This window comes from Gossypium hirsutum, unplaced genomic scaffold (genome assembly GCF_007990345.1).
Source record: "Gossypium hirsutum isolate 1008001.06 unplaced genomic scaffold, Gossypium_hirsutum_v2.1 scaffold_287, whole genome shotgun sequence".
NCBI classification, from domain to species: Eukaryota; Viridiplantae; Streptophyta; class Magnoliopsida; order Malvales; family Malvaceae; genus Gossypium; species Gossypium hirsutum.
Window position 1 is genome coordinate 22,061 of NW_024402933.1, and position 14,003 is coordinate 36,063.

General features: G+C 27.7%; 1 protein-coding gene across 1 annotated transcript; it reads left to right on the top strand.

Moving 5' to 3' along the window:
- The first annotated feature begins 1,893 nt into the window (after positions 1-1,893).
- Positions 1,894-3,166, top strand: LOC121226550 (AT-hook motif nuclear-localized protein 20). Its single transcript, XM_041110403.1, has one exon. It carries the CDS (start codon positions 2,236-2,238, stop codon positions 3,121-3,123), a length of 888 nt encoding a protein of 295 aa, XP_040966337.1. The 5' UTR covers positions 1,894-2,235; the 3' UTR covers positions 3,124-3,166.
- Positions 3,167-14,003: the final 10,837 nt, after the last annotated feature.

Consider the following 14,003-nt stretch of genomic DNA (forward strand, 5'->3'; position numbering starts at 1 on the left):
ACTCAAATTGAATTCTTAACCTTTTTCCTTTCCACATCAACTAAGGGTCCGTTTGTTTACATTAAAAAAGTTTTACGAAACATATTTTTTGCATTTTCCTATGCTTGTTTCATAGAAAATAATTTGGTCAATGGAAAATAAGCCATTTTTCCTATAAAATGAAAGCGTAAGTTATTTTCCGAAAAAGAGCTCCTCTGTAGGTAATTTTATTTTTATATAAAAATCAACTTACATCAAGTTTAAAATTATTATGTTGATAATAAATTTTATTTTTATTTTTAAAAATATTTAAATATTAATATAAAATATTATATATTTTAATATTATTAAACATACATATTTAATTATTTATATTTAGTCATATAATAAATTATTAATATATTAATATAATTTATTATTTTAATAAATGATTTAATATTTTAATTTTATTTTAATAATAATTTTTAAAAACAATAATTATAAATAATATTCTTAACATATTATTGAAAATATTCAATATTAATATTTTAATAATAAATATTTATTGTAATTATAAATATATTAACAATAAATGTTTTGTTGTATAAAGGTTAAAATATGTCATAAATCTATATACTCTTCACAAATTTGTAATTTAGTCTGTATTTTTATTTTCAAGAATTTAGTCCCTTTACTTTTAAGATTTGAAAATCAAGTCCAATTATTGACATTGTTAAATTTTTTTGTCAATTTTTTTGATGTCACATTTTTAAATAAAAAAATACGACCTTGATAGTTATGTTATTAAAAATGATGTTGTAATGAACCTGAATTTAATAAAATATTTTTAATATATGAAAAAACAATATAAAATATAAAATTATAGATTAAAATAAACTCAATTAAGCAATAAAAATATAAGAAAATCTCCAATATGTTTGTTTCATTCAAAACAACTTTTATGAAATATGTTTAAGAAATCTATCAAATAATAAAAAATATTTTACACAAATTTATTTAAACATAAAAAGATATTAACTTTTTCAAAAAAATAAATTAATTTCTAAAAATTATTTTCCGAAAAGTCATTTTGGATCCTAAAATGAAAATGAAGCCGGAGACAATAATAATATACCAATAAAAATTGTGCAACTTGCTCAATTGGTCAAACTCTTTTGTCTGTTTAAAATAGGTATTATTATATGTAAGATAGTTTAGGGTGTGTTTGGTTTTATTTTATTATCATAAATGATGCTGTTTCCCTATCATTCGTCACCACTAATTAATGATATATTGCACCGGTATTGGAAGCTTGAGTTTCTTATATGCCGATTTTAAATTATGAATTTTAATTTTATTTGTTATATAAATGGTAGAATGAAATGTATAAATTCTGTATATAAGTTAACTGAATTTTAATGTATTATATATATTTTTAATAAATATATAAAATTAGTTTTGTCAAATTCACCATTTTTAGAAATTTCAAAATCATCATTACTAAATATATATATATCTAATAAATCTATTGATTAGATAAATAATCACGAATGCATATAATTTATATAAGTGAAACTGCTTAAAACCACATATAACTTCTCCTTAACTCATAAATAAAAAAAATAATACACTTCAACGTATTTGAATCAAGAAACTCCTACCTTGACAATAATGTAGAGACACAAGAAAATAACACGAACAACACAACTTAAAAAATTAATATGTAATTGAGAACATTATTATCATATTAAAGTAACACTAATAATTCACACAAAGCCTACAGCTACCTAAATAAAGAACACACACAAACATACAGTTTCAACCTAGAAAGAAAGAAAAGAACATTTGATCCAACCTTTGTTTTCAAGTGTTGGTATAGTTCTATTTATTTATTTATTAATTTTAAATACTTCAATAAATTTATCTCTTAGTGCTTTAGTTTATTCTTTCTTTCTCTTTCCTTTTTCTCTCCTCTCTCTCTCTCTCATTTTCTTTCTTTCTCTGTGTTTGATGCTACCACAAAAAGGTTCTTTGTTTTTCTTCAAACATTTTTGGGTCGTTGATCTTCTTTGTTCCCTCTTCAACACAGATTAATTAGTTCCCTTTTGTTGTTGTTGGTCTTTCTCTCTACAATCGATTCCCAGTTTTAAAATTGCATCTAATTCTCTTGTTATCTCAAGAAACCCTTTTAATTGAATTGTTAAAACAAAGCGAAAAGATCGACCCAGTTCTGGTTTTTGATCGTCGGTTTAGTTTATTTGAGTTCAATTTGCAGCTATGGCGAATCCTTGGTGGGTTAATCAAGTGAGTTTACAAGGCATGGACCCGGCAGGTAATTCACCAGGGTTAGACAAGCGTGACCTTGAGATTTCAATGAACGACATGGGAAAAAGCAGAAACAACGTCGGAGGGGATGAAGAAGACGATGATAGGGACACCGGCGACGAGCCGAAAGAGGGTGCTGTCGAGATCGGTAACCGAAGACCAAGAGGCCGACCTCCAGGCTCCAAAAACAAGCCTAAACCGCCCATTTTCGTCACCAGGGACAGTCCAAACGCGCTCCGTAGTCACGTCATGGAAGTTGCAAGCGGCTCTGATGTCGCTGAAAGTATAGCCCAATTTGCTCGGAGACGACAACGTGGGGTTTGTGTGCTTAGCGGCAGTGGCTCCGTAGCAAACGTTACACTAAGACAACCGGCAGCACCTGGTGCTGTGGTTGCTCTTCAAGGAAGGTTCGAAATCTTGTCTTTGACTGGAGCTTTCTTGCCTGGACCAGCACCACCTGGCTCAACAGGGCTCACCGTATACCTAGCTGGCGGTCAAGGACAAGTCGTCGGCGGTAGCGTCGTCGGTTCACTAGTCGCAGCAGGGCCTGTTATGGTCATTGCAGCAACCTTTGCTAACGCAACTTACGAAAGACTGCCTGTAGTAGAAGATGAAGAAGAAACTGTCAGTGGTGGTGGTGGCGGCCATGGGGATCAGATCCACGGTGGAGCAACCAATTCTCCACCGACAATCAGAAGCGGCGGCAGCGGCCCGCAGTCAGGTCTGCTTGATCCATCTTCACTTCCAATATACAATTTGCCTCCTAATTTAGTCTCCAATGGAGGAACACAATTAGGGCATGAGACATATGGTTGGGTACATGGTCGACAGCCTTACTAATAATAAATCCCGACCATAGCTTTTATATATAAGAGAGTGAGACATGATTTCATAGATTTTTCAAAATGTTGTGTTTGAATCTAAAAATAGGGAGATTGAGGGATAAAATTGTGAAAAAAAGAAAAAAGAAAACCTAGGTGATGATCTCATTGTATATTAATTAAACTATCTCTCTTTGCTTTGCTTACTTTTATGTTTCCAATAATAAAAGATTATCTAAATCTTTCATCTAACCTTATTTCTGGGATTACCCTTTTCTTCTATAGTTCCTTTGATAATATATATATATTATGATGGAGTGGACATTTACAATATAGATACATGCATGTATAGTTCCTTTGATTATTTTCTGACATTCAGTGGCATCTAATGCATGTCTAAGCTATCATACCAAAAAAAAAAAACCCTTTTTTAGTTATATATACATATTCATTGGCATGCATTAATTCCCTGAATGGAGAGCATTGCATTTTGCTCCCCACATGTCTTAACCTAACCAAACCAGCCTCTTCCATGGCAGTATGGCTCTTGTGTCTGCAGCCATTTTTTAAAAAGGATCTAGATCAGTTCTTTAGGAACCCCCCTTCTTTGAATTTACACATTTGATTGAATTGGATGTCTCCATTTTCATATATTTTGACTTGAAAATGTTTAAGGAGAAACAAAAAGGGTGAATCTGAAGCTGATATTTTGTATTTGCATATTATATAAAAGAAAGTTGTTAATAATTTGAAAAGTTTTGTGCTTGCCACTTGCTTTTCTTTGATATATAATATTGCAGTTAAAATAATTATCTGTCACTCAAGTTAAGCATTTATATAGATATAAATTTATATCAAAGAATAAACAGAAATCACTTTGTTTTATATGATCTATATAGTAATCCATTTTCTTTCATTTGAATATTTATATCATATTTGTGTATTTTTTTATATATATTTTGATACATTCTTGTTTTATTTAATAATTTAGGCTTTTCTTTCTTTATAAAACAATGATTATTGTCAATGGGCTGTTAATTAAATTGTTGTCTAAACTGAATCAAGAACCAATATCTTCTCCATGTAAAATAAGAACTTCGCTAAGAAATTCAATGATTGTCATATGTGTGACTAATTAAATATGTTCATATAATAAGACTTATTCCAACCTAGCTTCTCTAAGTTTTATTCTAAAAATGTTCATATGTAGGACTAATTAAATATGTTCATACTATTAGGAAATTCATATTATGTTTCCCATTTCCCATCTTGAAATCATTTTAATTTCACTTAAAAAATGAGTCCAATGTGATTATGGCTAGGAAATTACACTAGGGTATGGGACTTGAATGAATTATTCCAATGATTAGACTCATTGATAAAACGATATTATTTGAAAACAAGAAGATAAAACAAAATTAGACCCGAGGGACATCATTTAATTGTGTTTTCTCAATGGCAATTAATTTGAGAAGCTGTAGACGGATGGAAAGGGAAGGGGCCATTTTCTTTCTTTTATTTTCATTTTTGATATTAAGGGGGCATTTAAGGTATAATTATGCTTTTAGTTTTTTTATTTATATATTTGAAAGAGTTAATTGCATCAGGCCCAAATTATGGCATTTGTTTTAAATCGGTTCTCAATTTAAAATATTCTAATTATATCCCTAAACTATCGAGGCTATACCAATCAAGTCATTTTCATTATTAAAACGGTTGGTTTAATCGTTAAATGATAAATCAAGTCTTATGTAGGTAAATTTAAAATAAAAATAAAATGTTGCAGCAAAAGTTTTAAAAGCAAAAATTAAAAATAAAGTAAAATTGAAAAAAAAAAGAGAGTAAACTATAAAACTTTTGTAAAATTTTTGTAAACGTTAAAAGAAAGATTTTTAAAACATCCATTTTACAATATTCATTTTTTCTTAAATTATGTCACATAAAATCAAACGTGTTATTTAACAGTTAAATTAACAATTTTAGTGATGAAAATACCTAATTAATATAACTTTAGTAGTTTGAGAATATAATTAGAATGATCTGAAATTCAAAGACCAATTTAGAATGAAAATTATAGTTCAAGGATGTCTGATATAATTAGACCTATTTAAAATTTTATCTTTTTATTTTTAATTTAATAATTGAAGTACAATTGATAATATCTAAAAGATCTTTGTTAAATTAAATTAAATTACATTTTCTATTTAAAAAAAGTTACTCTCATATTAATATAGAGCTACATTTTACATATATATATATTAACTTATACCATTTATCACCTCAAATTTAATAATTTTATTTCTTATTTGATTTTTCATGTCTAATATTAACGACATAATTAATTTTAATGAAATAATATTCATTTTGTGGTGTAATCAAATTTTTAAGTGAAAAACAAATAAAAAGAAATTACATCAAATTAATTATTCAAAGACGCTACACGTTTTATTTTGTTGAAGAATCTCTGATATATCATCAGGGAGACACATCAAGAATCTGTAAATAATATAACCAAAGGGTTGCATTTTTTTAGGATGTGTCTGATAAGCATATCAATTTGAATTAAATTCTAGTTGATAAGAAAGAAATAAGTAAAATATGATTAGATTGTTTAAACTGAAAAAATAAAGGGCAAAACAAATTCTTAATTAACAGCCATATATCTTGTAATGTATTATAAGAAGAAGAAAGGAGCGAAAAAATTCCATTAATTTTCACTTCACCCCATCCACTACTTTTTAGGGTTTTAATTAATTAATTAATTTTGGGATTTCATCATATTCGAGAGGTGCAAGTTGAGGGGGAAAAAGTTCTCATCTTTTTCATCTTCCACTATAATCTTTATTATTAAAAAAAAAAAAGTAAATGGAAGAACAGAGAAAATCATTTTGATTTGATTTTCTACATGACTTTGCAATTGCATTATCAAATGTTTTAATAAGCACTTTGTAGTTTTCTAAACCTTACCTAATTCTCCTATTCATATCAAACAAAATTGATTTGCTTCATTAAAAATAGTTGATTTTGACATCTCAATTATTTTGATTAAATCATAACTTAATTGTTTTGGTTGAGCCTAAATATTCTTTTAATTATAATAATGATTAAATAATTTTATTATAGAAAACATGTAATTTCACTGTTTTTTATTTTTATAATTTTTAAATGATTATATTAAAATTTTATCATTTTTGGGTGGAGCTGAAGTGTAATTTTACCTTTACTAATTTAAATTTTAAAATTTCAAAGACCTTAATGAAAAAATTTCATTTTAGGGGGGTCGGCCCTGCCAGGCCCTAGTTCGCCCTTGAAAATAATTAAGAAAAGTAAATTTAAGCATGCTTAAATACATATTATCCTTTAATTTAAGAATTAAGAGAACAATGGCATTGGCTCTAAAAATAGTAAATTTATCATTTAACCCATAAATTTTTATAAATTACATATTAAATTATTTTGATTAAATTATAATTTAATTGATTTAGTTAAGCCTAACTATAATCTTAACTATAATAACGATTAAGTTTTAGTTCAATTAGCAAAATAAATTTAAGCATGCTCAAACACATATTATCCTTTAATTTAAGGATTTAACAGACAATGATCTTGGCTCTAAAAATGGTAAAATTATCATTTAACCCCTTAAATTTTTATAAAATTACATAAATATAATAAAATTATATTTTGATTCCCCCCACTAAAACTATTTTCTAGCAAAATATATATATACACTCTTTAAAAAAAATTAGCTTATTAAATCCTCCTTCAAATTGATGATTTGCTTTGTGTAAGCTTAATTGCTAGTTATGAATTAAATGTTTATTTATAGAGTAGGGCACATAGAGCAAAAAAAAATTTGTCGTATAAGGGCAATCATCAATTAATTAATTAATTAAATATAGTTGCAAGATGACATTGATGCTAATTGAATATTTTAATTTTATAATTTATTTTTGTTTTAAGTGAAAGATTGAATTCATGTGGAATCATAGAACAATGATATACTTTTTACTCGATTTTAGTTGAATTGGCGATGTCACATGTGCTTTTCATCCCTCACATTTTTCTTCAAAAATAGATACAATGCTTTTATCTACTAAAAGTACTCACTACTTTCATAATTTATTAAATAATATAATTTTACTATATTAAAGTACATAAATTATTTTAATAATTTAAATATTATAAAAAAAAACTTCCATCATTATTTCAATTTACTTTTTTTTAGTTAATAAATTTACCACAATAATTCATAGATTATATATAGTTATTATAAATATTATATTATATACTTGTGTTATTTATAAAACTTTATATATGGAATTCTTGAAGTTTATATATTAAAGCATTTTTTCTCTTTGGAAATATAATGGTTTGAAGAACAATAGTGAGGGAGTTCATTATAGATGTACAATGGTGAAGTTGAAATAATTTAAGGACCAATTGGTCTTGAATCATATCTTGTATTGGATATCTCACTCAATAATATTTTATAGCGTAGGTTGTTGAATTGAACTATATATACATCTGTTTTTGTTTCATTTACTTATTCTTTCATGAATTACAATTCAACAACTTCCATACTTTCATTTAATATCAGATCCATATATGTAGTTGGTGGATATCTTGTTGTTAGTTGTTAAAACATGGAGAAAAAGAAAGAAAGAAGTTGTGTCTAAGCTCTCTTTGCTTGATGGCTCCAATTATGCATATCAATAAGTCGTATGTGAGCTTTCATAAAATCCGTAGATGACATGGTTTGAAAATCTCTCTTAGCCAATTGGGTACCCCTTAAAACTACCAATGCAGATTGTATTAGGGGTGATATCGATTTGGTTCAGTTGATTTTTTTTTGAATTTTGAACTATTTATCATAATTTAGTTTGGTTTAGTTTGATTATCAATTTTTCATATTAGTTTTTTATTTGAATATTTAAACATATTTTGACAAAATGAGTTTTATTTTATGGCTTTTGAATATTATTTAATAAAATTTTTGTCTTTTTCATAAATATTACTAAAAAAGAATAAATTTTCAAGAACTTTTAAATTGTTTTCACTATTTTAAATATAAAATATTTATTTTTTATATCATAAAAGATTAAAATTGTAGAACTAACGTCGATAATGGCAATATAGAACAATCACAAAGCAATAAGAAAAAGAAAAAGAAAGCACACATATTTTACATGGAAAATCCTTTCGGAAAAATCACAGGCAGAGGAGAAAAAATTCACTAATGTCGAATTCAAATGATACAATAGGAGCTTCAACTACATCTATTTGAAGGTTGAAAAATCTTATTCTAATCAATGCCAAATAGATGAAGTGTAGTAAGGTTGAAAAATCTTATTCTAATCAATGTAAAATAAATATATATATATAGTTCTATATGGATTTTTCTTTTATTTTATTTACCACTGTATTTTAATTTAAGAAGGATTCGAGTCACTCAACTCTAACAATCTCCACCTTGACACGAATTCTCAAAGAACAAATTCTTCACCACGAACTCTCAACGAACAAATTTTCTACCTCTTCTACGAAACCCCTGAAGGGGTGTTCTTCAACAATGAACACCAACCAAGTCCAAGCAATGCTCAAACTTGGTTATAGGAAGTGACTTATTTATCATATCTGCAGGATTTTCATGAGTACTAACTTTGCTCACAACAATATCTCCACAAGCAATAATATCACGCATAAAATGATACCGAACATCAATATGCTTTGTTCTCTCATGAAACATTTGATCTTTCGTAAGGAAGATGACACTTTGACTATCACAAAACACTATACTGAACTGAAGGTCTTTACTGAGTTCACCAAAGAGTCCATTTAACCAAATAGCTTCTTTGCAAGCCTCAGTAATCGCCATGTACTTAGTTTTAGTAGTAAACAAAGCAATTGTAGTTTGCAAAGTGACTTTCCAACTGATTGCGCAACCCCTAATAGTAAAGGCATACCCTGTCAAAGATCTTCTTTTATCGATATCTCCGAAAAAATCAAAATCAACATACCTAATGATTCTATCTCTAGTTCTTCCAAACTTTAAGCAAACATCAATAGTACCTAGTAAGTATCTGAAAATCCACTAAACTGCTTTCCAGTGTTCTTTTTTGAGATTTGCCATGTATCTACTGACTACACTAACTACATATGATAAATTTGGACGTGAGCAAACCATAGCATACATGAGAGATCCCACTACACTAAAATATGGAACACGTGACATGTAGTCAATCTCATCATCTAATTGTGGAGACAAAGCCGATGAAAATCTGAAGTGGGTTGCTAATAAAGTATTAACAAGCTTGGCACTCTGCATATTAAACTTTTAAAGAACTTTCTCAATGTACCCTTTCTGACTTAGGTACAATTTACATGATTTTCTATATTTGAAATCTCCATCCAAGTATCTTCTTTGTTGCTCTCAATCTTTCATCAAAAATTCTTCACTAAGCTAAGCTTTAACCTTTCTTATCTCTCCTTTATCTTTGGCTGCTATCAACATGTCATCAACATAAAGGAGTAGATATATAAAAGAACCATAATTGTTTTTCTTAAAATAAACACAACTATCAAAACTACTTCTTTTGAAATCATGAGTAGTCATAAATGAATCAAACCTCTTGTACCACTACCTTGGTGACTGTTTCAGGCCATAAAGGGATTTTTTCAGCAAATAAACATAGTCTTTTTTTTGAGACTATAAAACCTTCTAGTTGTTGAATGTAAATATCTTCCTCAAGTTCTCCATGCAAGAATGTTATTTTTACATCTAACTGCTCAAACTCCAAATCATACATGACCACAATATCAAGCAAGACTCGAATCGAACTATGCTTCACAACTGGAGAAACACATCTGTGAAGTATACACTTGGAATCTGACTGCAACCTTTTGCAACCAACCTTGCTTTATATTTGGGTTCTTCAACTCCTAGAGTCCCTTCTTTCTTCTTGAACACCCATTTATAACGAACAACCATTTGACCCTTAGGAAGCTTCACTAGGTTCCATGTTCTATTCTTATGGAGTGATTCCATTTCTTCGTGCATGACAAACATCTACTTTCCTGAATCTTCACAACTAACTGCCTCGGAATTAAGTAGATGGCTCTTGATTTGCGTCTATATCTTCAGCCACATTTAAAGCACAAGCAACTAGATCAGCCTCAGCGTACCTTTTTGGAGGTTTAATTTCTCTTATAGGTCTATTCTTGGTAATAGAATATTGTGGTGCTGACTGTGGTGAAGAAGCAACTCTACTCTGAGTTTCTATTTTAACCTGAGAAGTAGACTCTGTTGTAGATCCTAGATCAATTTGAGTTGATTATGATTGATCGGATCATATTAGTATGAATTTGATTAATTATCGAGATAGAAGATTAAATTGAATAAAATTGAAAATAGTCTAACTTGGTGAAAAGGTGAAATTGGCTTGGAATTGAGACGAATCATGCTATGAATGAATGATATATTGATTGACGAATTGATTATTTTGAGATCGATAGAATGAGAATCGAACTTATAATGAAAATGGATTATTTGTTACCCTATTAGTTTTCTGGACTCATATGGTCATATTACTGAGTAAAACCATCGTTGCCAAGCAATCTGGGGCAGTAGATGTTATGCATTAAGTTATTGTTTCCAGTCAACCTGGGATGACAGGTTGATTGAGATGAGAAAACCATTGTTTCGGGGCAGTCCGAGGTGGTATTAACTAAATGTGAGATTATTAGTGCAACTTGTTTGTCTAGTTACAACGGACAATGCAACAAGTCTTAACTAAGTGTGTTTTTGGATGTATTTTTACCCTAAGGAAATGTTTAGTTGGGTAGTAAGTTCATTATAGATATCCAATAGTGAGGTTGCAGCTATCTAAGGATCAGTTGGGCTTGAATAGCTTGTACTTAGAGCTTATAATTGATTTCTTACTAGACAAGACCATATAAATTTAAATTAATGAACTAAACTACGTAAGCGTTTCCCTAAATTGATTTTTTTATATTTCTTTCACTTTCTCTTTTGTAAGTTACAACGGAACAAGTAATCACTCAACAAATTCAACATTTTCTCAAATATTTCACTAAAGTTAAAATTTATATATTTAAATGAGATAAATCTTAAATAAATTTAAAATAACAAAAACATTAATATAATGAATAAAAAGAGTATATTGATAACAAAAAAATTATTTAAACTCTTGCTTTTATATATAATAAATGAAATGATTATCCAAATAAACAATATTGGAAAATGAAACACTAAAATTTTGGTGACAACATCAATTGGAAAAATTAAGAATTTTTTTTCTTTATGAAACAGATGGGGAAGGAGTTCATGGGTTTTCAAGACACGTGGGTAGTTATAAGTGTGAAGTTGTTGAGAGAAGTGGATAATGTTAGGGTATATTTTTAAATATATATATATATATATATAAGTTAAAGTAAATAGAAACTCAAACACATTGTTAGTAGTATTATATAAATACATAAACTATTAAAAGAATATAATATAAAATTTATTGTATATCGTAATCAAACTTATTTAGTATTCAACACTAATATCCCAAACTAATCAATTTATAGATCTTACATGCATCATGAGCAATTGAAGAAAAGGAAAAGATTTTCAAACATTAATAAAAGTTTTATGAATACTTTTATGTTCACTATACAATGTAATGCAACACTTTATTCAAGTTGTTTAAATTAAAATAATAGTGTATCTATTTATTAATATTTAGTAAAATTTAATCCTGTTCATAACGTATTTATACAATTTATGGATGAATCTACATATATTAATTAAGAAAATTATTTGATTCATCATTAGTTGTCACTCATTTTGGCAAAAACTTCTGCCAAGTTCCATAGCTTGGATAGCTTCTCTATCTTGATTTTCCTACCCCTAAGGATAGTCCTGCCTTTATCGGTTGTCGAGGAGGAATTTGAACTCCTGACATCGTGATTCATAACCACGTGCTTTAATCTTCTGAGTTACAAACTCCATTTTTTCTCTATTGGATCTATTCTTAGGATTACCCTAGAAAAAACTTTTCCTGTCCCAACCATGTCCGGTTAGAAAATGTAACCATTAATTATTATGATTAATATATTAAAAAAAGTAATAAATAGAAACTCAACTAATCTATAAACACACCAGAGATAAAAGAGGGAATAGGGTGGTAAAAGAACATGGAGGACCTCTTCACATGAATTCACATGGCAAAGTTAATAAACAATTACTTAAATTTACAGGTTGGATACAATGCTCCAAATCCGATGTCACAACATCAATGGACCCCCATTTTTGTTGAATTCCTTCTTTAGATGATTTAATCATAATCAAAAGTAGCAATTAAAACGAATTCAATCTCCTTTTTTGTTCCATTTGTCTTTCCAAATGTTGGCACCCTGACCCTACAACTCGTTGTTTTGCACACATAGGCTAAGCTTTTCTTTTTATTTTGTGAAAGCATTGATCTCATTTTATCTTTACAATTATTTGAAAGAGAATCCATTAAGCCTTTGGGTTAATAAAATGTAGACCACCCAAATGATTCATTAATATTTTAATTGAGTGATTAAACTTAATAAAGGTTAGTGGTGGGAGAGCAACAACATCATTCAAAAGTAATCCTAGCTTTTGAATTGATATTATTAATAATTAATTTAACTCAATTTTAGAATAAATTGTATTTTCAAGTTTCTAAAATTTTTACAATTAAAATATTTATAAAACAACAACTTTTTTTAAAGCTAAAAGGAAAGATATTCATCATAGATGTACATATTTTTTTTTGGTTACAATATGTACTACACTTCACACTATGCAGAAACCCTACTATTATCATAATATTGTGGTCAAACAAAAAAATATGGGCCAAGTATCCTTTAGATAAATTAGGATTATTTATCAATATATACCCAGGTAAGGATTAAACATTCTACTACTGATTTTAATACTTTGTCATATTATTAATTTATTATTTATATTGTTTACAACAAGTTTAAAATAAAAAAATATAAAAAATATTTTTTAATGGGTAGATAAATAACTAAGTGCTAAGTCTAGTGTTTAATTTCAGTAATGAGTTTTATAATTATCATTAAAAGAGTGCATCTAATACAATTATTTTATTGATTAATATTTATTATGATTATGTATTTTAGGAAAAAGTATAATCATAATTTGTAATGTTTATTGTTAATCAATTAATCTTTAGATTTTTAATTTTATTTGATTATTACCTTCAAAAAAAGTTAAATATTTTTTAATGAATACAGATTAAACATAATTTTTTAATGATGTTGGCATTGCAATCTATGTGTGGCAATTAGTTATTCATGCTGAAATAACCATGTCAGCAAATAATTGAAAATTATAAAAATGTTCAAAATAATAATAATAATAAATGAAGTGCTCATGATTGTTTTAGTTAATATATTCGTTAAAAATAACAATTCAACTTTTTTTGAAAGGTTGATGGATCAAATTCAATTCTTTTGAAAAGGATAAGGACTAAATTTAACTAAAAAAAGAAAGAAAACAAATTGACAAAAATAATGTAAATAATAATAGGTAATTTTGTTATCATGCCTTAAATAAATAGAATATAATGAAAATAATGTTATATAAAACCCAATTTATGCCAATAATTATGTAATGTAAAAAGATAACATTTAGTGAAAAGTAATATTATATAAGAACACAAATGATGCAATAGTTAAATAGTTATTAGAAGCAATTTACATTGTCTATATAATAAATCTTTTTTAAAAAATGTGTAAGATATGTACTCTTGACATAAGAGGGTTGGGTTTTAGATAGATATGCCTTCTACATAGTTGGGAGACGGTTGGAAGTATTAAAACACTAGTTAGTTTATA

Bases quoted from the DNA above. Each gene is read 5' to 3' on its own strand.
- LOC121226550 (XM_041110403.1), top strand. From the start codon at position 2,236: ATGGCGAATCCTTGGTGGGTTAATCAAGTGAGTTTACAAGGCATGGAC.